Source organism: Hirundo rustica, chromosome 8 (genome assembly GCF_015227805.2).
Source record: "Hirundo rustica isolate bHirRus1 chromosome 8, bHirRus1.pri.v3, whole genome shotgun sequence".
Taxonomy (NCBI): Eukaryota; Metazoa; Chordata; class Aves; order Passeriformes; family Hirundinidae; genus Hirundo; species Hirundo rustica.
Genome location: NC_053457.1, coordinates 1,861,204 through 1,886,554, shown reverse-complemented (window position 1 = coordinate 1,886,554; position 25,351 = coordinate 1,861,204). Strand labels below are relative to the sequence as shown.

Below are 25,351 nucleotides of genomic sequence, written 5' to 3'. Positions count from 1 at the left end.
TGTACACCTCAGGTTTTTGTGGGCAGATTTACTTTAGTCACGAAATCTTGTTAAAAGCTCCTGGCATCAAAGCACTGCTGCAAAGAAATGAGGAAAAACTGTAGCCCTAGCAAGCAACAGTCTCAGCCCAGTACACACGTCCTCGTCAACTTTTTCTTGAAGGGGACAGGAAAGCACTTGCCCAAATAAAAGCTGAACCCCCAAAAGGAGACCAAACTCCAGGAGCAAGAAAGGCAGGTCCTCTAACATGACCTATCCCATACAGAAAATTGTCTGAAATAAGAGCTGAAACTGCTAGAGAGCTCCTGACTGCTTTACAGTGAGCAGCTCCAGGCTACAACCACACCAGCTGGTGTAAATTCAGGATTTCCACAGGCACAGCCCTCTACAAAGAGTTCAGCTAAAAGAGATTAACCTGAGACCCAGAGTAAAAGAATGGCTAGCCCTCTTATCCCCCTCAGTACAGCACAGGATGAGAAAAAGGGTCTCTTCATAATTTCAAGACTTGTTAAGTCCTCACCAAAAGCCCTGCTGTGGAGTCCCATGGCAGCAAATAAGTCACAAAAAAGCAGTGTCCAGGAAAAGCACAGCAAGGGGAGATCCCACAGGATAGCAGGGCTGCAGTCATTTTCCGCTCTTAACCTCTCCCTTCTCAAGTGGGAGAAGTCGGGTTTTCTCCTAGAAGCACGGAAGGCAGCCTGGCTGATGCGCACAGCACACCATTTATCCTGCAGTACCTTTGCTTTCCGGCGTTCAGGGAGAAGTCATCGACTGCTTTGTCATATATTGTCCTGATGTCGTCCAGGCAGCCGTTGTCCCCGAACGCCCCCCACTCCGTGTTCACACACATCCGCCCCTGCTCACCATCCACCATCTCTATGTTTCTCATCTCCTCCATGTAACAGGCATTGCTGCCCGTTCCTGAAAGAAGCAAACACCAAAGTTACTCTTTGGCTGGAACAAAACAACACTAAAGCCAGCACCACAGCCCTGACAAACCTTCTGGGGGATTCCTGAATGTGGCGTTTTTTTGAATCGTCATTTGAAACATCACCAAAACAACTCAACCCCTGACTCTTCAACAGTCCTAAACTGAAGGAGAACATAACTCCTGTGGTTCATTGCTCAGGGTGGCTCAGAGGAAGCTCACTCAGGCCAGCCAGGCTGAGAGTCCCATGCTGCAGGGAGGAAGAGAAGGGCAGCACCTTCAGCACACAAAACCGCACATGCTTCTGACCCCAAAACGGCAGGAAGCAGACAGCTGGATTTTCTAGTTGGGAACTGCCTTCCACAAAGCCCAGGGACCCACAGAATTCTGGGGAAAATATGCTGAACTGAAAGCCTCAGCAAGTTCTGAGGCAGCAGGGGTTTTACCAGCTGATTGCTTGGGGGATTTTCTGATTTTAATTGCTTATTTTCTCTGGCGGGAAGGTTACTTCCATGTTGAGATGAGGCCATATCTGATATTTCTTAAAGAGGATCCTAAGAAGTGTGGCAAAGTGCTCCATGTACACAGAGGTCTTCAGGGAGTAAAGCTTTATTAGCTAAGAGAAGTGGCTTTAGTTGCTACCAGGGCAAAAGTTCTCTTGAAGTTATTTAACAAACTCTTACCTAATCCTGCATCCCAGATTATGCACCACTTGCTAGAGCAGGTCTGTTTTCCTTTGCCGTTTTTTAGGGAATCGTATCGATACAGTCTGAGTTAAATAGATCCTCCCACAGTACTCCCTGCTGCAGGAGAGCTGAGCCACAGCACAGGCTTTGCTGGGGGAATGTCTGGGTTTGCAGGCTGAGAGCCAGGTCTGCCGGACCAAAGCAGATCAAATCCAGCTGCGGAGGGCCAGCAGTGCCCAACCTCCCTCAGGTGCCATCAATGCAGGCAGGGCAGAGGGAGCTGTCAGAGCCCTGGGGCTTTCATTCCCATTATCCCAGAGGCACTGAGGCCACCTCTGACCCCCCGCTCTGCACGCAGACACGCTGGCTGCGCAGCAGATCTGGCAGGGCTGCAGTGGACGGTCCCCAGGGGATGTTCTCAGCACCCCAAGGACACGCTGTCCTTCCTGCAGGGAGCTCTGGTTCCTGAAAACACGCGGCCGACGGAGCTGCGCAGACACGGCTTCCTACCCACGCCGCACCGTGCTGACTCATCCTGGACATCTCCAGCTGTCCGGAGGAGAAATAGGTGGCGTTTTGTTTTCCTACGAGCCACCTCGCAACTGAAAGCATTCTTAAAGCCTGCAGGTGCCCTGTCCCCCTCTCTCCCACGGAAACCTCATTTCTCTGGAGAGCTCTGGGAATTCACAGTGCCCCGTGACTCAGGCTCCCCAAGCGTGGCATTTGCAAAGGCATCCTGTGGGATTATCTCAGCTGCCTCACTGCTGGGAAGGGAGCTGTGTGTCACTGCCCTCAGCTCAGCACAGCTCTCCACCATGTGCCATTTGGCAATTGTGGCCACACTTCTCAACTTTATTCTGAGAGACCACACGCTTGAGGAAAGCTGTGGGCACCGGAGCACCCCGGTAGGGAAACTCCTACGGGCTGAACTAACAGGAACTCCAGGAGCTGGTGAGGCTCCCTGAGCCCACATCTGCTCCCCTCCCAAGCAGCACTGTGCCTTTACCAGATAAAACAGGCAGGATTTATTGTGCACCACAGCCTCTGACTGGTCAGAACTAAGCTGGCTGTTGAATTTTGCTCTCTTTTACTCCTAGATATCGTAGCCTTGTTTTCACTTAACCACAGGGATGCCTCCATGAGAATACAGACAGATGTGTGGACGTGCTGTTTAATAAAAAGCAGCTCTAACGTACCCACAATGAGCCCAATTTCACAGTTCGGATCTTCATAAGCACAAGTCATCATTGTGCCCACTGTATCATTCACCACAGCCACCACATCCAAGTCAAATTCCTTTGGGAGAGAGAAAATAGTAGTGAGAACTCTTGGCCAGGGGCAGTCCCTTACACCAAAGGGGATGCTGCAGAAACACCCTGGAAACAAACAGCTGAAATCACCAGCCTGATTTCACACATGCAAAAACAGGAACCTGATCTATCAGCAGGCAGCTAGGGTATATTCTCTACCTATGACAGGCTGTCTTCAGAATGAAGTATGTGCCTGGCTGCTCTCCTTGGCTTAGGGATGTTTAAGCACTTCTCTTTTACATAGGCACATGGTATAAGCATGAAGTATCACTGCAATTGTGTAGCAATCCCATAACAAAGTTTTTACGACTTCCTATTCACCGGCTGATAAAAACTGTGCAAAATTAACACCCTTCTCAGGCTATTTTTCTTCCCACCCTAGAAAGTTATGGCTAAACTAGTTGAGGCTTTTTCAAGATCAAGAAGAGGAGAAGAAAACTGTCCTTTAGGGTGCACTGAGGTGCATTCCTAGAGTCACCATTTTGAAAACTCCTGCTTTCTCCATGCATGTGCAAATTGCAACAGAGTTTGAAGGAAGCCTTAAAAGTTCTGGCAAATGAGGAAAGCTAGAAGCTTCTGGGGAAAAACAATTTTCTGTGCAAGGGCACAGCCTCTGTCTACAAGGCAGACAAATCCTGTTACAGGGAGCCAGCCTGACCCAAAAGGTCAAGTCTGGAGAGGAGTAGAATGAGGAAAATAAAAAAGAAAAATCACCTCTCTTCTTTTAATTCCTTCTCTAAGTAAATACACCACATCTTCTCCCTCACAGTCTGTAGCTTTGAAGCCTTTTGTCCAATTGAGAAGGATACCCTACAAAGCAAGAAAATAGGTTATCAAGTTGCTAGGACTCAGCTGTTATTCTGTACACTTAACATTTCAAATACTTTAGCGTGATGTTTTACAGAAGAGCCTCTGTGAAAAGGAATATCTCCTCAGTATGTCAAATTTGCATCTCCAACAACTAACTCTGATTGGGCTCAAAATTTCCAGAGCAATGCAACAACAACAAATTAACTAACTAACTAACTAACTAACTGAGACAGGAACAACGAACTCAAAATCCCCAAAAAAGTGTTATAGAAAATACGCTTTTCTTAAAAGAAACCCCAGCTAAGTAGACAGGAAAGTATTAACAGCTGCAGAGGTTGGTGTAAGCACGTGGCAGTGAGGAAGTTAAACACCTAAGTGCAAAGAACACAGGTCCATTTGTCAGGGATGTGCCCTTAGGGTGACACAGCCTACAGACTCCGGTGCAACCACTCCATCCAGTGAGACAAGATCAGCTGGGAACAGGCACTGGCAGCAGGGATGGACTTTTGCTTACTGCTTGCAAAACCAGGGAAGTGTCACAGACCAGCAGGTTTACACAGCTGGAAAAAACACGATGCCTTAAAAGAGGGAAATGACCACCATGGAAACTTTAAATGCTCTTATCTGTCACAGCCACGGGCTGAGCAGCATTTGCATTACTACCCTTGATGGAACTATTTATAGGAGCAGCTGTTCTGGTCAGGGTCAGCACACGAACCTTCTCCTCGTACGACCTTCCTGTAAGTCACGTGGATGACAGGAAGGCAGAGCAACCAGGTCTGCCATAAGCACACAAGCAGACTCAAAAGATACTAAGGAACTTACAGCATCCAGACTGGTCTGCTTGCAAGGGAAGGAAAAGGTGAAGCCAAGAGGAAGACGTGCGCCTTTTATCCCCATATAATCCAGGAAGTCAGAAATGCAGGTAACGATGTGATCAAACAGCTTTAAAGAGAAAAGTCATCATGTTTGAAGTTGTACGTGTTATGTTGCTCTTAGAGAGTTATTTAAAAAGCAGCAGTGCAGCCAAAGAGAAACACAAATACCTCCTCTCCTGTTCCCTGCATCACCTCTATGGGAATGGCATAGATCTTGTTGTGCATCTCAACTGTTCTCCTTTTACCACTGCGGATTTTCACCAGCAAAACTCTAAAGTTTGTCCCACCAAGATCAAGTGCCAGAAAGTCTCCGTTCTCTGTAAAAGAATATGTATGTATATTTCAAGAACCACAAGTAAAATCTGAAGAAATGCTTCTCTCAAAGTATTTTGATAAAAAATCTCCTGAAAACTCAAGTTGGGAAGATCTTCATCAAAAGAGGATTTTAGATGCTGCTCTGATTATTTTGTTTTCCTTTAAATCAACAAGGGAAAAAGGACCCACACAACTGCTCCCTGAGAGAGAGAGCTGAAATTTGGCCAGCCACACTGAAATGCAAAGTACCCAAGTAAGGCGAACGAGCTTCGTATGGGTTTGGGTTTATTATCCCAGCTGTGGCTTTTTGATGCCAGCTGTGGTTTTCTCCCCTCAAGCTGCGACTTTGATTGCACCTTCAGGCAAGGACACAGGACCAGGCTGCCAGCAACCAGCACAGGGCCAGCGCCGAGATCTCGGGTTCCTCTTTGGTCACAGCAGATCTGCAAGCCCCACAGCGGGGGCCCGTTCTGGGCGCCAGTGTCCCCGCTGCAGCGAGGCCACGCTCTACCTGTCCCATCCGGCGTGCTGCGGACGAAGGTGGGCAGCATCTTCACTTTGGCCGTGTCGTGAGTCTTCTTCTTCAGCCCCGCCTCCATCTCCGCCCTCATCCTCTTCTTCACCTGCAGCAGCTGCTCGTGGGTGAGCTTGAACTCGGCCAGGGTCTCGTCGATGAGGCGGTGCTGCTCCGACAGCCGGTACGCCACGGCCGTCACCATGGCCGCTCCCTTGCCGCTGCCGCTCTCCGACAGCAGGAACCGCACCTCCGAGTCGGGCACCAGGCGCCGCGTGGTCTTGTGCAAGCGCCGGGCGTACCTGCGGGGAGGGCAGGACGTGAGCCCGGCCTCTGCACTGCCTGCGTCCCAAAACCTGCACTGCATCAACCCCAAAACCTGCACTGCATCCACCCCAAAACCTGCACTGCATCCCCCCCCCCAAAACCTGCACGGCCCACACCCCAAAACCTGCACTGCTCATGCCCCAAAACCTGCACTGCGTCCACCCCAAAACCTGCACTGCCCGCACCCCAAAACCTGCACTGCATCCTGCCCCAAAACCTGCACTGCATCCACCCCAAAACCTGCACTGCATCCACCCCAAAACCTGCACTGCCCGCACCCCGAAATCTACACTGCCGGTGCCCCAAAACCTGCACTGCATCTCCCCAAAACCTGCACTGCACCCCCCCCAAAACCTGCACTGCACCCCCCCCCAAAACCTGCACTGCAACCCCCCCAAAACCTGCACTGCAACCCCCCCAAAACCTGCACTGCTGACACCAACCCAATGCAAGGGCGGTGGGCAAACTCACCACGCTCAAACTAGCGACAACTTCCCAAGTAGGAAAACTGCCAGGGAAGAGCAGCTCTTCCCCACAGCCTCCTTCCTCCTGGACTTCTAAGCAAAGGCAGCAAAAAGCAGGAGAGAGCAGTGGTCTCATCCCCTGAACCTGACTGTGGATGGGAGAAACTCTCTGGTTGCAGTGCTGCTCTGATTCCCTCTCCTGGGGTCCTCTCCTGAACTCACTGGTTTAGATGGTGTGGGAAGCAGTTAAGAAACCAAAACTGCCCATGTTTATTATCTTAACAATCCCCAGGACCTTGCCCAATCCGGAAAAGCTAGTCAGAACAGCATCTTTGCAAACTTTTCTGTAAGCTGAAATTCTATGGTTTTCTTTAACAGAGGAAAATATCTTTTTCAACAAATAATGAGAAACTGAAAATGAAACATTAAGCATACTTCTCCTTTCAGAAGTTCCCCCATAAACATAATTTTCTGATTTCTACATAAATCTATACAGCTGTCTCACTACAAATGCAACTTTGAAGATGGGGAAAAACAAGACAAAGCTGTTTTTTAAAGGCCACAGAAATCTAAGCGCTATTTCCCACCTCCGCCCCCAGTTTCCAAGTGTATCTTCAGAAAAGACTGGCAAAAAAAGGGCTAGGCATGAACATTAAACTGGAAATGGAATGAAGGTGAATTAATGCAGGTCTCCTCACAGCCACAACCAAAGGGCACAAAGTAGTATTTTCTACAAAGAAACTCTCCTTCCAAGAGGTCTCTTGGTGATATCCTAATGTATCTACTCAGACCACCACAGGTTCCCTGACACTGCAGTATCCAGTTACTCAGGGTTTTGGTTCCTTTCTTCACTTAAAAGACGTCTCTCCCTCCCCCAGGCTCCCCAGCTCAGACCTAAGCCCCCATGCCCACGCTTTGTGCCCATCATCTCCCAGCCTGCCCGGGTGATGCCCTGGGATGACACGCTCACCCCTCTGCCCACCAGAGCCCGTGAAGCGTTCGAGGCACTCACTGTGGGTGCATCTTGTAGAGGGAGCCATCCACCCCCACGGTGGTCCGGAGGCGGCCGACGCCCTTGTTATCCCGCAGCTGGTTGAGGATGGCGCCCAGGGTGGAGGCCACCAGGTTGGCCGAGCGGAAGGACACGATGGTGCAGACGTGCTGCACGGCGATGCAGTCCTCGTGGGACGGCTCCACCCCCAGCCGGGTCAGGATCTCTTTGGCTTTGTTCAAACCTTCTTTGCTCCTGCAGAGCGAAGGACACTCCTTAGTGGGCATGCACTGGACTGCGGGACTGAGGCACATCCAAAGGTGTGTACCTGCCTCGGCTTTGAGAAAGTTACAAAGAACATTTCCTAGAGGTCTGGACTAGAAAGCTCCATGAGGCCTGGAATAAAACGCTCTGAACATGCACTCATTCACAGATGGAAAAGCTTCCCCTTAAAGCCTGGTGCAAACATGTCACCTACAAACAATGCAACTCCAGCTACTACAGCAGCCGCTGTGGGGAGCACCTGGAGGAATTAAAACGCTTTTTCATTACAATGATGCTTTAACCTGCAAACGGCTTCTCTCAGGCACGAAGCACCGGCCCCACAATTCAGCACCGGCCTGAGCACACACCTAATCCCACACTCATTCCCTCACATGTCTTGATAAATTAAGCCCAGTGCAAAAACCAAAACCCTGAGCAAAGGTTGCCTAAGCAATTTCATCCTAAGGGGTCTCTATTTTCAGGCTTTTACAACCCCACTGAATCTCTGCCTCTTGCATTGTTCTTTCCCTCATTAGCATCCAGCTTGAGAGCAAATCTTCTGGCAAAACTTCTCCTTGTGCAGCTCAGTCATTTCCCAGACAAAAACACAAGGGGTACACATCTTGTCATCCCTAACTGCACTCCATACATCTTTTAAAGGACCCTTGCATCTTGCTAGCACCAGCTAGAAATTTGAAGCTGCACAGGGATGAGCCCCCTACTTATAACCCAAGCATCTCCTCAGGAAGTAAGGTGGGATTTCAGGGCAAACTTTTCCTCTTAATAACTGAATTTCTCAACAATTTCACTTTTCCCACTACTCTTCAACACTGACTTGGTCCACAACACAGGCCTCTGTGGTTAAGACAAACGAACACACACACTTAATGGAAAGCTGTTCAGATAACATGGTCTGCAGGGACAGGAGTAAACTCTGGCAGGAGGAACAGGCATTACAGAAGTTACTGGCTGTTCCCTTGGTGTCATACTTGCCATTTCGAAAAGAAAATGCAGCCCAATGACTATGGTACAAACCATCCCAGTGATGTGAATTTTAAAAACAGAGGGGGAAGAGCCTGTAAGTACTGACCAAAGGGGTGATGACACTCTAAGAAACCAACTGGCACATAGCTCAGAGGTCACTGTGCAGCACCCGGCACTGCCTACGAGACTCAATGCTCTGCCTTGTCACCCTTGTTTTCTTTCTGCCCAGCAATCCCAGGGATACAGCAAGGAGCAACACAAGTATTTGCTAGGAGGCACTAAGCCAACTCACTCCCATGTTTAGCTGCAGGGCAGCAACTCTGTGAGCAGTGAAAGAATTACTACAGCTCGTACCCTGAAAGCTGCATGGACTGGCAGACTTTATAGCTCCCCTCAAAGGGAGAAATTTTGGGGAGGAGGGCACGGACTGTCTCTGGAGGTCCCCACATGCCAGCTCTGTGCAGGCAGTAGAGAATGGCAGCCACCCCCAAGGCAGCACACTTCCCCCACAAAGCAAAAAGAGCAGGAAACTGAACATTCAGTCACTGTGAAGCGCAAGGAGTGAAAAGGGATAAACTACTTACTTTTCAATGGCAGAAACATGCTTTGTCTCAAACTTCCCTTTGGTGAGAAGCTCAGGGGTGATTCTCCCCTCAAAGAGCAGCCCCTCCTTGGCCATCTTCACCAGGATGAGCCTTACCAGCTCCCCCATGTACAGCCCGCTGACCATCTTCTCAAACCTGCAGGAAAGGACAGCAGTCACCCAGGAGTCCACGGCCAACGCTGGGAAGCAGAGCCCAGCTGTGCAACCAGCTGCGAGACCCGACCCAGCCAGAGGTTTGCCTGGCCACAGGGAAAGCTTTATGAAACTGCAGAATCCCTAACTCAGGTGGGAGACGGGGCACAGAACAGAAAACAACGGAACAAATGTTCACAAGCGGCTGCCTCACTCACAGCTGCTTCCCAGGATTAAGGGATCCGCGGTCAATCTCTCGATCAAACTCGGTCCTGATGTCCTCCAGCGAGCCGTCGTCTCCGAAGGCGCCCCACTCCGTGTTAATGCACATCCTGCCCTCGTCCCCCTCCACCAAGTCGATGTGCCTCATCTCCTCCATGTAACAGGCGTTGGTGCCCGTGCCTGGCGGGACAGGACAGCAGGAGGTGCTGACCAGGCCGGCCAGGCAGAGGCAGAGCGGCCCCGAGCCCCCCGCAGCCGCAGCCGGCGTTACCAATGATCAGGCCGACTTCGCAGCGCTGGTCGTCGAAGCCGCAGGTCATCATGGTGCCCACGGTGTCGTTCACCACAGCCATGATATCCGCGTCGTAGTCCTGGGGAGCAACAGAGCATTACTGGGGCCGCAGCGCTCCTCCGGAAAACGCCGCTCCCGCTCCTCCCGGCTTGCTTTCAGCAAATAGTTTCGCAAGGAACAGGAGACAAATAATCTGTCTGAATACCACAGCTCATCTTTTAAAATATTCCCTGTTCTGTCTGCCAGCTCCCCATCCCACGTACCCGAGAAGGCAGCGAGAGCAGACTAATGCAAGCAATGCAACAGCACTAGGATCGCTCTACAGAGCACAGGCCTGCTGTCATATAAGCACACCTAGGCAGGGAAGAAAAGGCAGATGCACGAGGGGGAAGGAACTTGGCACTGAAACGTGAATGATTTGAAGCAGTTGTTGAGGAGTCAATCTAGAAAATATTTCTTATAGATTCACTTAAACCATCAGCGTGTTCTATTTCAAGTGGAGATTTTAATAGAAAAATAATGCAATTAAATAAATTACATGCAACCATTCCTTTCCAGGTTCCTCAGTGTGTGATTCTACCAAGTCTAATGATAGTAACTGACTCCAGTTATGCTGTTTGGTGATGGCAAAATTCAGGTTTGCTTGAGTCCACAACTGCCCAAAGAAAGCAAATACTTCACAGTTACCAATGAATTTTTGGATGCTGAGTAATCAACGTATGACCTGGCTGCAAGCATTAAGCAAACCCAAATTCATTCCCTCTCACGCTCAGTGCCTTTTTATTTGTTTAAATCAGCAACCTGGTCACCTTCACTCTCTGTAAAGTCAACACTGAGAAACTGCAAGGAGCAACAGCTCGCTGAGCCTGACATCCCCTTCTCTTCTACTCAGCTCCTCTCCTGCTCCCACGCACAGCAGGTGCACAACTGAGCTGAGTCCAGCCCATGAGAAACAAGTTTCTCAGGAATGGGACGTGCCGGTATCCCTGAAAAGCCACAGCACTGCCACACAGCACTTCTTCAGCTTTTGAAGAGTGATAAAATCACGGGAGGCTGCCAGCGAAAAGCCACGACACAGCAACTCAGTTCTATGCTGTGAGAGAAGTCACAGCTTGCACACAACTCTGACGCCGCTTCATTCTCCCGGCAAAGCCGCCCGTTGTCATGCAAGAAAGCAGAGCTCCACCACCACTCAGACCACCTGCTCGTGAAGAGTGGTCCCTGACAACGCTGAGACACAGCTAAAAAAGAGAAAGAAGCGCAACTTACCCCACGTTTCTTGATGGCCTTGTTGAGCAGCCTCACGACATCTGCTCCCTCCACTCCGCTCGCCTTGAAGCGTTTTGTCCAGGTTATCAGAAAACCCTGATGAAACAAGACAGCAACATTCCACAGGATGAAACCGTAAGACACACACTGTTTTGTTTTGTTTTCCTTAAACACAAGACTTTATACTTCAAATGAATCTTCAGGTCTCTTTTCTCACATGAACTCTAACAACCCAACCTGAGACAATGGCTGGTCTAATTACAGCGAGCCAAAAGATGGAAAATTCTTTTCCCCTCCCTTGCTACAAAATAGTGTGTTTGCATTTTTGTATTTTCAGCCTACTCTTCTCCCTGCTACTCCTCGACAGCTTTTCTTGGAAAACCATTTAATCCTTTTGGGCCATGGAAATAGACTGCTTTCAGAAAAAGCTGACTGTACAAGACTGACTACAGAGCAGGGATATGATGTTGGCATGTCCAGGATTCAGCTGCAGTGGGGATCAGGCTGCTGCACATTTACTGCCTGCAGTCCCATCTGTCTGGGCCTGTTTAACTGTGGGATCGTGTTTACGGGTTGAGGCAAATGAAAATACTGGAAATGTAACAATGCGTGTCCCTATTTTACAGCACAGATCAAAAAGGAAATCCTGGAACTGAATTCCTTGTCTGCAAACCATCATGAAGAGCCTGCAAATCCCCCAAGGTAACCACTACACTGAGTTTTTGCTATTTATATAATGCCTGGCTAAATCAGAGCATTCAGTGTACAGGTAAATAATAATAAAAGAAAGAAAATAGCATTGACAGTAATCGATTGACAGAAAGACAATTCAAACCAGCTCAGCTTTCCATACCCACCACAATATTCACATCTGCCACAACAGGAGTCTAAGAAGCTAAAAACCAGAAAAGCTGAAGCCTGTAGGCACAAGCAGCCATTGCCCAGGTGTATCTTTGCCCATATCTCAGCTTAAAAATCCAATTTTCCCTTCAAACTGAGACAGCTACAGGGGACAGAGGGTCAGGGCAGCTCTTTCCATACCAGGAGATACTCTCCTACCCCTAGACCCCAAACTCAGATTGTGTAAGTTTTGCCAATGTGCTGCCCTTGTGGGCATCATTTAGAAACCCAGCAAAGCCCCGTGCTGCTGTGCAGGGAAACTGTGGGCAAAGCCCGCTCTGCTGGCACAGCTTTCACGGGCAGAAAGGGCACCTTGGTTCACAAAACTTTTATGAGAAACTGGTCAAACCGCACTGGCAAAGAGCAGCTCCTCTCAGCGTGGCTGGCCACTGTGCTAGAAGAAACTTTTCCTCCACCAGCAAAGCCTTGGCAGCAGAAAGGAGCCCTTGGAGCGCAGCAGGGTTGAGTAGGGCCCAACCATGCGGCGCCCATCTTACCACCCTTGGAGCAAACAGGGACCACCTTGCCTCCTTCTGCTCACCAAGCACAAGAAAACAGCACCCAGGCAAGCACAGCCTCACAGAAGCAGCAATCCAAGAACAAACCTGGCCCACAGGATCCAGAAAAAACATACTTTTCAAACACTCAAAGCGCATCGTTAAAACCGTCAATAATTTTTTTTGGTTGTCGCTTTTTCTCTTTAAAGAGACACCCTCCCTTGTCTCTTTACTGCCCCACTCAACTCACTGCTCAGGTGCCCCACGGCTTCCCACATGCTGCCTGCCCCATAAGCCATCCCAGCTGCCTGGAGCAAACCAGCCCACAAGCCAGCACCTCTCATCATGCAGCTAAGCAAACCTTCCCAAGGGCAACTCAACTTCACAACCACGGCCCTGGCACGGCTCTGCCGTGGTCAGGAGCCCGAGCCTTACCGTGCACCACAGCCAGGTGGGAGAGCTGCCCCAAGACAGCTCCTCCCTTCTGATCTGATGCAGGTAAAGGCAGCTCTCTGCTCTGAACTGCTTTCAGACCCTGAGTTAGTCAGCACCCTTGGACTCAGCTCTCAGCACTGCTCAAGAAGTATGAAATCAATGAAAATCATGCCTCACCTGCCCTCCTCAGTACCAGCATCTGCACCAGGCTAACCTAGAGACCCGCAAGCTGGAAAAGCAGGTTGTGCTTTAACGGGGTAACCTCCGCGTGGTTCGTGCAGATTTAACTTTCCTGCATTCGTCCGCTATGCTGCTGCCACGGCAACGCTGCAGCCGGCGGCTGCTGAGTCATTTGTGGTACCAGGAGCAAAAGGGGGAACACACCACGGCATCCTTGTCCTGGGAATCTCACCAGCCTGCACAGGGCTGGCTGTCCCATCCCCTGGAAAGGCCTGGGTCCGGCTGAGCTGTCCGGTGGCACGGCTCAGGAGCGCTGCTCGGCAGGGACGCCCCGATCCGGATCTCTTGGTACTCCTGAGGAGCAGCAAAACCCCAGCAAACCCTGCTGGGCCAGGTCCTTCCCAAACACACCCTCTCACGTGGAGAGGTGAAAAAGGCTGCACAGGAGGCAGGGAAAACCACTGCCCTGTTTAGAGGGTAAACCCTAACGCTGAGGAGCTCAGCACAAAACATCAGCTGTCTCCTCCCTTTTTGTTACCCAGCTTTTTCAGGCAGAAACATAAACACAAACACAGTCTGACAGTGAAATATAATACTCATTTATCCCCAAAATGAGACCTGTCTGGGATACTGCTTTCCTGGCAGCGTTTTAATAACACGGCAGCTCTTCTGTGTATCAGGAAAATTGTGAAACCTTCTTACCTCATCTAGCTTGGATTGTCGACAGGGGAAGGAAAATGTAAACCCAACTGGCAGTTTCTTGTCTTTGATTTGTTGTTTCTCCATAAAGTCTCCCAGGCATTCAGCAACATGATCAAAAAGCTGTAAGAAGAATATAAAACCACCATGATTAGTGATACAGCTTCAGGGAAAAAATTTTTCAAACTCTATACGAAAACTGCTCTGAGCGAGGGGAATGGGGAAAACAGCTCTCCAGATTTTAAAAGATGTATAAATGGCATAGCTATGAAAATACTCCAAGCAGGGTATATTAACACTTTAATAACCAATACATTATGAAATGCACTGTCCTTTTACACACCTAATTCTGCAAGAATCTTTTACACCCATAGAAAACCACGTCCTGAAACAAGAGGCTCGTGGCTCTCGAGCCTGCTGTAACCCTTCCACTTAACATTTGATGAGAACAAAAATGTTCTTTTAACCTTTCTATAACAGGAAAGAGCAAATCAAAAGAACATTCGGGATGCAGTCCCACAGGAGGTTGAGCACTTTTACACTGATGTAGAGAAGACAACATCTGCTTCACTCAAGGATTGCTGAGACCAGAGAACCGAGCACTTTGCAGGAGCCACCCAAAAGAACATCATCTCAAATCCATTCCCAAAGCACACAACAAACAAAAAGGAAGCTCAAGGGATTCATCTGAATATTTCCCATGTTCTGAGAAACAACCCAAAATGGGGATATTTTCTGCGTTTTTGGAAAGGTTGAACCATGCAGGCAGCCTGCACCGGGCCTGTGGGTACCAACTGCCACCCAGATGCCTCGATGGCAGCTGTGACCATGGCACTCCGTGCCCCTGACAGCCAGGCCAGGAACCAGGGAGGCACAAAGGCCTCTCACACTGAGCCACTTGGAAAGCCCCTCAGGTAGCCTGCAAACGCTCAAAGGTGAAATCAAGCCTGAGCAACTGAAGCAACGAAAATACACGTTTGTACTGACCAGCACCAGAAAGCCAGATGTGCCTTCAACTGACCCAGACCACAAATGGATGGCAAGATATTAACAAGTCACTGCCTGCCACAGGATTTAACTGTGCCCCACATTTTAACTCCCTGAAACAAAAACCCAAACAAAATAAACCCAATCCTATCTGCAGCACTGGTGGGATGAGAGCAGGTAATCTCTCTACAAGACTGGGGATAACTGGGAGGGAGTACACGAAGACATCTGTTGATTCCAATTAACCCACACAGCTTTATTAAGAACAATTTAGAGTCCTGGAGAGACAGGAATGCACTACAGACAGACTGCAGCAATTAAAAATGATGAATAGGAATATTTTGTCCTTCAAAGCAGGTCAAGAAGCAGTGTGTGTAATGTTGCAATTAAACTGAACACCTTAAACTCATGCCTTAAATGAGATCAGATTTGATTAAGGAAAAGTACAGCGGTTTTCCAGGGAGAATGGGAAACCATTTGCCCTGGGCAAATCAAGGACATTTTTCTGAGCCCACACAGAGAAACAACATGGGAATGCAATGATGCACACTGCTGCGCTTCTGGAAGACAATTTTCAGCTGTCCAGATGAGGGACAGAGGAGTTATGAAAAGAACTACAGTTACATAATAAAATATGGCAACTCCTCCAGGAGGAACGCAGAAACAGCAGGAGCGTGTGTTTTGACTACGCTTACCACCTGAAAGTATCGTGCTGAATACTCAATCCTACTAAACTTTCAGCTGCTTCCAGGATTACAAACAAAAACCAGGGGCCGACCTCAAACCCCTCGGGAGTTCAGAGAGCAGGAAGCAGAAATGTTGACTGTGTATGTTGTTACAAAAATCCCTCTCGTGCAACGAACTACAAATGCACAGAGAAAAGACGGGATCTGCTTTGTAAGTCTAAATGCAAAAAATTCCTGGGCGTTCCCAATAGTCTCCAAAAGTCCACGCACCTGCTGTGTTTGGCCACGCAGTCCTGGCAGGACCTGCTGAAGCCCACCTATGTGAGTTAGCAGCACACTGGGAGGGCAGGCAAATGCAGTTAACTGTTAGCCATAACGTGGACACTACAGGAGCTGTGTCTAGTCAGTGATGCGCTGTCTGGCTGTGCTACTGTTGCTCATAAACCACAGAGGGAAGGCATGGCTCCAATGCAGAAAAAAACCACTGACTTATGCTCGTAAGGCTTTTCCTAAGGAGACTCAAAGAAGCGTCTGTGCGTGCCCGTGCCCATGTTAACATCCAAACCTCACCAGTGCCAAATGACTCTGACTGGAGAGGAGAGGCAACGTTACAAAGTTCCAGCAGAATTTCATTAAAGTAGGGAAGGTGCACTGAAGAAAAATCAAAATCTTCTTTTACCCACAGATTTGCAGTAGGGAACAGTGTGAGCCAAATATCGTATGTCAAAGAGATGGACGGAGCGAATGCCACAGCCAAGAGGAAAGGACCAGTCTGATTTACAGACCTGAAGCAGTACAGCCTGAGACCCTGAGCAGATCAGGGTCTGACAATTCCCCTGACCATGAAGTTGCCTGCTCAAGCTGGGCTCCGAGAGGTCTCCACAATGATGCATTTGGCCAGCAGACAGGAGACTTGGAGAAGCAACTGAAGATCCCAGCTCACGCTCAAGCCCTTCAATGGGGATGATTTAAGGAGCAAGGAAACCAGTTTCAGATCAAGAGAACAGTCACAAATCCATAACCTACCTCAGTGGTGGCAGGACACAAAAAGCAATACCAAAATGAAGTCTCAGGCACATTCCCATTCGCTGAGCTGACGCAGGAAACAGGCTTCTTACAAATTTTAGACCTGCTATTACACTGCTGAAGTCAATGAGAGTTTTGCCCTTCACTTCAATAGAGAACTGTTTCTGACTGGCAAAGCTGTCAGCCCATGCCTGACAGATGGACAAGAATGGAAGTTTGAATGCCACAAAGTAGGAAATATCAAAACAAACCATGGGAGTGAGACACGAAGCCATAAATCACAATCCTTCAATAAGCTGATTATGCACTAAGCTTTAGGAGTTGAACTCAGCAAAGTTAATGACACAGCTCGCTAGAAATCATTAGCAGCCTACCACACACAGGCAGCTCAGTCCAAGTATTCCACAAATCTGGATTGGACATTTCAGAAAACCTCAAGTGTAGACATCAGCCATAAGCACCAAATCATCAGCTGCCTGTCTGCCTCCCGGGCACACCCCTGCTTCCCTCTGAAGGCACACAGCAAGCACTGGATATTGTCATGGAACAACTTCAAACCTGGGTGCATTCTAATAACGCTTCCAAGTTCTGCTCTCATTTTCCTGGTACTTAAAGACTGTGCCCATGGGGCCAGCAGAAGCCTTGCTCGCCTTTCTTTCAGCTTAAAAGCCATGACAAAGCCTATCAGCCTGAGCTCCACACTGCTGCTCCCCGACAGTCAAATGGCCTTTGGATGTTGAAAAATTAAAGCACAGATATGACAAAGACATGGACAGAAGGCAGAGCTGATGTCTCCCTTCCTGGCTTCTCCTTACCACCCTTATCACGTCTCCATCTAGAATCCCCTAAAGCCAGCCTGCCTTGCCTCCCCAGCACAGACACTTGGGGGTGCAGACAGCCCTGCTGCCTGCCAGCCTCCAGCTCCTGACACCCATCCATGGACAAGCAAGCCCCTGTTCCCAGCCTGCCTCCAAGCAGCCCACCCAGCTTCCCTGCCTCTGCCAGCCACAGGCAGCTCAGCTCAGCTCCCCTCCAAAACCCTTCTGTGGGAAAGCCACCTTCTGGCCCAAAAACAAAGCCATAAGCTTAGGAAAAGTCCTTACAAGAAGGTTATTTTACTGCTGTGGTTCAGATATCACAGCAATGCTTTTATCAGATCTGCTGACAAGCCGTGATTGCCATCCTACACTCGCTGCATAAGAAGGCAGAAGCACTTCTAAGATACAGATAGTAAAGGTATTAAGGTGACTACAGAAAATATATTAAATGTAGAAATGCTGTTCCCATAATTTTTCTTTTTCTCCTCTTTTGCTTATTCTTCTGACACAAACTTGAAGTTTCCTGCAGGTCTCACACTCCTGAGCAGCACCTCATTGTAATAAAAAGTATAAAAATCTTGCTGTTTCCAACAATGAAAATTACTTGTTTAGCCTTATGCTGCCACAGAGACAAACCTGCCAGGGTAATCCACTTCCTGATCATAAAAAAAAAATTCTTTCAAAGAACTCCATTGGAAATCCAAGTAAATGGATACAAATATTTTCTCCTCTTAGAATAGGGAAGACTAAAAAAAAAAAAAAAAAAAAAAAACACCTTTCAATTACTAAGCAAAATTTAAGTTGAAGCTGTGCCAAAACGTTCTATCAGCTTCCCGTAATTTTTCTAACGTACTTGTACTCTTCATGAATGCTGAGTTGCTCAGACTGCCAGCACAGAGATGTGGCTGTCATGGGGATTTCTATCCCTCATCTAACACTACAATTGCAGGGCTGGTCATGTTCACTGCTTACAAAGACCAAGTTGTTTTCCTGCTCTCCATTTGTACTCGTGGAAAGTAAGTTCACTGTAACAGCCAGAATTTTTATTTCTAAGCCATTTTTTCCCTAACTTATCCAGAAGTCTCCCCCGTGATGACAGCAGGTTTGCAGCACCCATGCACGCTCTGTTACACTAAGCACTGCTTATTCATTTTCAGCATTGACACCGAAGGGCAGTCTGCATGCCGTGGGTACAACTGTTAGGATGTTAACATTTAACATCCCTAAAGCCTAAGCAGCGAACGTTCAGAGATGTGCCGAGGAAGAGGCGCTCACCCGTGTCCCACTCCCGTGCATGATGTCTTCGGGGGTATTGTAGATTTCGCTTTCCATCTGCACCGTCTGCTTTTTCTCGTGCGATACCTTTACCCGAAGAATTCGGAAGTAAGAGCCACCAAGATCCAGCGCGATGAAATCTCCTTTCTCTGCGTGGAAAACAAGACACAAGTGTTGTTAAAAACAAAAACATCAAGCTCACAAGGAAGTGCCAGCCGCAGGGCATCCACGTGAACCTGATTCCATCCATCTGATTCCCTACAACTTAACGTGAGATTGGTGCAATGGCAACGCCAACCACCACTGATACACCGGCAACTGCAGTGAGGGTTTACCCAAAAGAATCCAGAACAGTGGACAGTCTGTACCCAGATCTCATGATGAAGCTGGCAGAGCAAGGATCTCACAAGAAAGCCAAAAGAGATGTTGAAAATAGAGACAGTAAAATGAAGACAACTGACAAGCAGCCTTTTGCTGGAAATAAACCTGTGTCATTTTGGCAAATAACAATGAACGGTGGCTGCTCAAAAATCAACAAATTACACTCAGATGTAATTCAAGTAGGAACTACCCCTCATCTCGTGTCCAGAAAGGCTGAGACACTGCAGTTCACTGCAAACTGCAGACAGAGAAGTTAGAGAAACAACAGCCCAAAAAAACAGCCCTGAACTGCTGCAAGAGTTACTCAGAAGTGGTGATGCCTCGCACAGAGCTCCTAATACCTGCCCAGGAGCCAGGGAAAGAGTTGGGGTGCCTCCAACTCCCTCTGTGCCGGACAGAGCTGAAGCCAGTCCATTACCCTGCAATCTCCACAGACTCCAGGCACGTGGCCAGCCCATCTGAGGAATTACACCTTCAGCACCCCTGGAGAGCAAGGCAAACATATTTGATTGACCTGCTCCTGCTATCTCATGCCTTATCAGAGAGGGAGCTGAGACAGCAACTGCCAAAGCCTGCAAAAAGATAATATTTAGGGAAGCAGTGTGCAAACCTTCTCACACAGGAGTGTGTGTCCAGGCTGCAGATAATCACCAGGGCTCTTTGCAAGCATCTGTGTTTGTGCCCGGGCTCACAGAGGCTGCTCAGAGGGCACAGAGCAAAGGCACGAGGTGTTTTCTCATCCTGCTTCCTCACCAGCTGTGACTTTCAGAAGGCCATTCCTAACATCACCATTTTTCCACTTCTACCTAAATTCAAAGTGGAAAAATTTCCAGCAGCTGGGAAGATTGTTTTGACATGTTACCTCAAACACGCTCAGCTCCCAGAGCCTTCTGACCCCAGACTGTCACCAAAATTCCAGGTTTGCAATTTATCCACGAGGATTTCCAGAGCCCCTGAGATTACTCTGTCCAATCTCATACCAAAACTCCTAAAATCTGACCTAGTGAGCTGTTCCTCCTCATCACCCCATGCACCTCTGGGAGCCTCATCCCAGCCAGAAAACCTGATGAACTGGACAAGGTGTCCCTCAGGACAGGATCTTTAACAGAAACAGACCAAGAGAGGCAAACACACACTGCAAATGCCCTTTTGGTTTTCCAAGGTTGCAGTGCAACACAGAAACAAAACGCTGTCACGTGAGAAACCACAAAGAACAATAAACTCCATACAGAAAAACACAGCAAAATTACAGTGGGAGCCCACAACTCCTAATACACCTCCTGATTTTACTGCGCTGCAATGCAACTTCTTGCTGCTCATGACATGGGCAAACTCATTTTGCCGAAACACAGATCTTGCAGTGCTTCCCTATCCATTTCTGAGCAGTGTGGCTTTAAACAGTGCTTTGCACCAGTACAAATGGCATTTAAAACATGAGCATATGCAAACTGGAGATGGAGTTCCCTTCATTTGGCTCAGCATAAAAAATTCATGACCCACTTCACCGCGGCAGGTCCGGAAGTCAAACACTGACCACAAGGTTCTCATTAAGCCAAATACCCAAATAAGCTTTATCTTATGGATATCATCTGTTGAGTGCAAGCCATTACCTCCAGTAACTAATGGGGAAATCAACACTGGACCAGATGGCCCTTTTTCAAGCCTAAGTGCACACCTCAAACAAATGGTACACTTCAGAAATACCTTTCCTGTAAATAAATTAACAGGTTAGGGTGTTTGACTTCCAGCACCATCAAGCTCATCACAAGTTAAAAAATTATTACAAATCATCCTTCACCCTTTAAAAGATCTCTGAGCTAGAGTGTAAAGCTTTCTCCACGCAACTAGAGTTTTCTTTTAGTGTACTGAAGGAATTAAACCCAAGCAGCAGCACTTAATCTGTGCTTTGTAAGACCAAGGTGCAATCAAACCTGCTGTAAATTTATTTGGTCTTTGAAAACATTTTGAATTAGCTCGAGGTACCATTGTGGACAGAAAAACCGCACGGCTTTTGTAAATTAAACAACTCTGAATAAGGGGGGAAAAACCTGCTAACATCAACACCTCCAGAGTCTCTAGAATTATTGCTCACAAACTCCTTGTTGAAAAAGAACACAAGCACTGATCTGAAACTAAACAACAGTATTTTTCTGAATAGTCAGCTCCCATAATAATAATTGGACTCAGAGGAAAGAGCTTACAAGGCAGTAATCAGAGACAGGCCAGAGAAAAGGGCAGGCTTTCAGCCTCTGGCTTTCACGGAGGGCCAGCTGAAGGCAGAAATTGCCATCTTTGGGCACATCAACACAGCCTCACCCCTGAGGGCCCCCAGAGCCTTCAGCAGGAAGAGGGAAGGGGGCTCTGCGCTGTCCTGGCTGCAGCCGCTGACGGCTGCGCCACACGTGACAGGCACACGCAGGTGAGTCAGGGAAGGAAGTGCCACAACAGCCCTCACAGCAAATACTGCTCACACCTGGGGTCAGAACATGCCCTTTTGGGGAGAGAATAGAATGGAATGGAATGGCACTGCCTGCTGTTCTAACACCTATCCAAAGAGGCTCTCGCCACCCACACACACGGCTCACCGCTGGGTTCTACAGAAATTGTCCAGGCCAAAGCACTGCCTCGCTGTAATCCCTGCTGCAAAGCAGTGCCAGCAGTGTGCCCAGCCTGGAGAGGCTGGCAGGAGCCAGGATCAAGAACTGTACACAATACACGAGGCTCTTTTCTGAGTAGGTGTGTAATGAATGATCTGAAATTAATGCCCTGACATACAGACATGCCTACACACAACCAGGGCGGCTCACTGCTCCGGCTCATCCCCGCTCTGGGCAGCGTTCAGCAATATCTCACACCTCTCCTGGCCATGTGCAGACCCCCTTTTTCCTGGGCCATCCCTAAGTCTTCCCAGTTTGTACGACAGAACAATCTTCAAAACGATTTGACTCACTGCAAGCAGCTCAGATTTGATACTGTGCAGTGCCTGACAAAGCAGGGAAATGGGGATGTGCCACTACTCAAAGGAACTCAAAACAATCATGAATGAAAAAAGAGGGATTTTAGAGCCGGTAAAAATGCTGGGATTCCACACAAAAGCCCTCAAGTCACCTCGTGTGCAAACCCTTAGTGCAACCTCTGCCTGTGACCCAGCTGTGTGTGGCAGCTCCTGGCTTTCTCAACAGGCTGCAAATTTCAACACAGCATTTCAACATAACAGCCAGCAGAGCTAAATTAAGGGAAACACAAGATTCAAATACATTCTCCCCCTTTGGTTTTTTTCAGGCAGCAAATCACATCTCAACTAAAAAGCTTGAGATGGCAACAGCAATTGCTTTTCAAAGAATTCCACCTGCCAGGTAGCAGCACCAAGTTATACAAAGCACCTCGCCTCATGTTCTTTCACCAATAAATTCTCAATTTAATCTCAAAAAAAAAAAAAAAACAAAAACAAAAAGCCTCAAAATAGGTAATAACTCTGTTATGCAGTTCTTGCAATTTCTGCACACAGGTAAGCATCAAACTAGTTAATTTGTGGTAGGCATCACACTAGTTAACCAGCTCATGCTACGTGAGAGGAAAATCCAGTGTTACTACTAAATAATAAACGCTATTACATAATGTTTATAAATATATTTAGATACTCTATATATGGTATTTTTTACAAACACATAGTAATTTTTAAGTAATAGGTAATAGAGGCAATCTCAGTCTCAATTACCAGCATAACACCTTTTTGGCGTCTGACAGCAGTTTGTGCCACTTTTATCGGGTAGAGTGGGCATGGAGAAGTCCTGCATCTAAATGGAAAAAGCTCAGCACACCAGAGCAGCAGCTTTGGAGCCACATGCTACATCCTCCTCGAGTTCTGTGAGTTTTCCCCCAAGACAGGCTGGAAGGTGAAGCTACAAAATGCAAAATGAATGCCAGGAAACTCAAATACAGCCTGTAATGGCTCACACTTCCACTGGGGAAAAAGTAAGGAGAAGAGATGTTAAAGGAAACAGCAAATTACTAAAAGCCACTGTATTGAAGACTCTAGGTCACATAAGTGTGAACTGCATGAATCAAAAATCATTCTACATGAAGTATTGATTGTTGGCAGACAGGTCTCAGAGTGAATGTACTGACTGATAGTGAACCGACTGCCAGGAAGGACCTTTCCAGTGGCATCAAAATGGCTTTGACAAAGGAACCACAAAATCTTCCAGGATCTGCGGGATCAGACCTGCACACAGAGGGGAAGCTGCCTTCGACATGCTGTTTGGGCTTGCCAAGAGTAAATCCCTCTTGTTCTTGGTGGGACATTGTATATTTCTAACAGGTTTCCACAAAGCACACCGTGCTTAATATGGAAAACAAACGTGCAGCTCCTTACCCGAGCCGTCAGGAATGGACCTCACGAACGTGGGAAGCATCTTCACTGCGGCTGTTGGGTTGAAATCCCTGGAGAGGCCGTTCTTCATCTCCCTCCTGAAGCGAGCCATGACGTCCAGCAGCGTTTCGTCAGACAGCCGCATGGCGTACAGGTACTTGTCAATCTGGGGAAGACACACACCGCCCCGGGCTGAGAGGCTGCCCCGAGGTGCCCCACCGGGGCCGCACCTCCCCTGGATGGCAAGGACAGTGCACAGCCCCAGCACGGCCCCGGGGCTCTGGCCAAGCTCACCGCACAGCCACACGCCTCATGCCTTATCTTCTGATGCAAAATCATGGAAAACGTACAAGTCCAGGGCCTTCTGAGCTGAGCTCTATCCCACTGTCTTCCCAAGGCACAACCCAGCCCCACATCACTTCGCCTCCTCTCTTCTGCACAAAACCATCTGCCCACAGTCTCAGACCACCACCTCCAGCCCTTGCCCCTCTTCTCAGCTCTCCTGACTGACCATGACCTAAAGAGCTGGAGCTAAAAATCCCTCTTCTGGCACCTTGTCCCAGCTCGGGTGATGCGGGTGTCAGAGGTGCTTCGTGTTTAAAGCCTTACATTGGGAAGGACTTGCCACAGTGGTTTTGGGGCTACATCGCAGGCGGAGAAATTATTTTCATGTAGCAGACCGCTTTCCCTATCCCACTCCAAAGCTGTAACCACCAGAGGGTCTGGAAAGACAGAACTTGACTGTGGCCAGGTGGCACCTTCCTTCTCAAGACAAAACATCAAATTAAAAGTTGTTGACTTCTCCCTTGTGGCTTCCAATGACAGGAACTTGCTCTACCTCCTCGGAAAAAGGAGGCAGCTTTCCAACAATATCGCTTTCCATAATATTACAGCCACCCTCGCTGTCAGGAAGACTGAGAGATGCTTTGATGCCTGAAAAATACAACATGGCCTTGAGGGGTCCTTGCCAAACACACTTCCCACCCTTTTTACCTCAGTTGCCAGTCTATTCTTGCCTTGTTTCTTTACCTGCCTTGGAAATTTGGTTCTGCAAAGGCCTCAGATCGAAGCCACGCCTTTGGGATCGCTTTTGCTTGCAGCTTAGCAAGACTGAAAAAATAAAGCCCTGCCCATGTTTTCTGTCCTCAGCAAAACTGGAATAGCCACCTCATTTTAAACCCCAGGCCAGCTCTGTGCCAAGGCTCCATGTGTCTCCTTGGCTGCTCCGGAAGCCTTGAGAGCAGCTCATCTCCAAGCTGGCACTATGTCTTACAAGAACAAGGCCACAATAAAACACTTTAAGTTAAACATACGTACACAAGTGCTCCATATACCACGGACTTTGAGATGGGAAGCAATTAATAACGACCTTCACAAAGGAAACGCAACCAAAATGTCATTAAACCCTAAAGTGACCATAAAACCAGCACAAATTTAATTACTCATACAGAAAGTAATCCTGCCCAGCCTACTCAAGGTCTCTGCAAAGACAGTATCTCCCTGAGCCAGACACCTTCCTGCCATGAGCCAGCACTTATTTACGCAGACAAGGCGGAAGGCATGGAGAGTGCTGCTGGGCACAGCTACCCAGCCGGATCCCGAACCACAGGCCTGGGGGCCAGGCAAGCCTGGACCACAGGGGACACAGCCAGAGGCTGCACAAGCTGTGAACTTTTCAATGTCATTGCTTGCAGAGGAACAATACCATGATTGATAATACCACGATGAAATGAGACCATGCATTTTCCCCATGAACCGGTGACGTGACGGTGCAGGCGTACAGCTGAAGGGTAGAAGAGCTGAGCTCAGGTTCTCTGGCAACAGAGGCCAAATGCAAGACCCCAGGGCAGCATCCCCACATCCCTGCCGTGTCCTGTGCCACCCTCGCGGGCTGACAGCCCCTTTCACAGCAACAACCACAGCCAGTCACCGGCATCACTTCACTCCAAGAATCAAAACCTGGATGGGATGTGCCCTCTCTGCAGCCCCAAACGCTTTGGGGGTGGATGCAGAGGCTGGAGTCTGACTAAGCAGGTCTCTCCTTCATGGCAAACCCTGCCATGTTTTTTGTGGTTTTTTTTTTTTTTAGCAGAGTGTGTAAAGCC

General features: G+C 48.4%; 1 protein-coding gene across 2 annotated transcripts in view; it reads right to left on the bottom strand.

Moving 5' to 3' along the window:
- HK1 (hexokinase 1) overlaps window positions 1-25,351 on the bottom strand; it is a 41,234-nt gene that overhangs the window by 4,592 nt on the left and 11,291 nt on the right. For both annotated transcript variants that reach the window (XM_058421666.1, XM_040072058.2), the window contains exons 2-15: window positions 23,250-23,412; window positions 18,494-18,642; window positions 13,705-13,824; window positions 10,991-11,086; window positions 9,701-9,800; window positions 9,426-9,609; window positions 9,056-9,211; window positions 7,245-7,478; window positions 5,439-5,743; window positions 4,781-4,929; window positions 4,560-4,679; window positions 3,639-3,734; window positions 2,811-2,910; window positions 738-921 (exon numbers count right to left, since the gene is read on the bottom strand). In XM_058421666.1, the coding sequence (XP_058277649.1) occupies window positions 738-921; window positions 2,811-2,910; window positions 3,639-3,734; window positions 4,560-4,679; window positions 4,781-4,929; window positions 5,439-5,743; window positions 7,245-7,478; window positions 9,056-9,211; window positions 9,426-9,609; window positions 9,701-9,800; window positions 10,991-11,086; window positions 13,705-13,824; window positions 18,494-18,642; window positions 23,250-23,412 (2,156 nt within the window). The remainder of the gene's footprint in view (window positions 1-737; window positions 922-2,810; window positions 2,911-3,638; window positions 3,735-4,559; window positions 4,680-4,780; window positions 4,930-5,438; window positions 5,744-7,244; window positions 7,479-9,055; window positions 9,212-9,425; window positions 9,610-9,700; window positions 9,801-10,990; window positions 11,087-13,704; window positions 13,825-18,493; window positions 18,643-23,249; window positions 23,413-25,351) is intronic.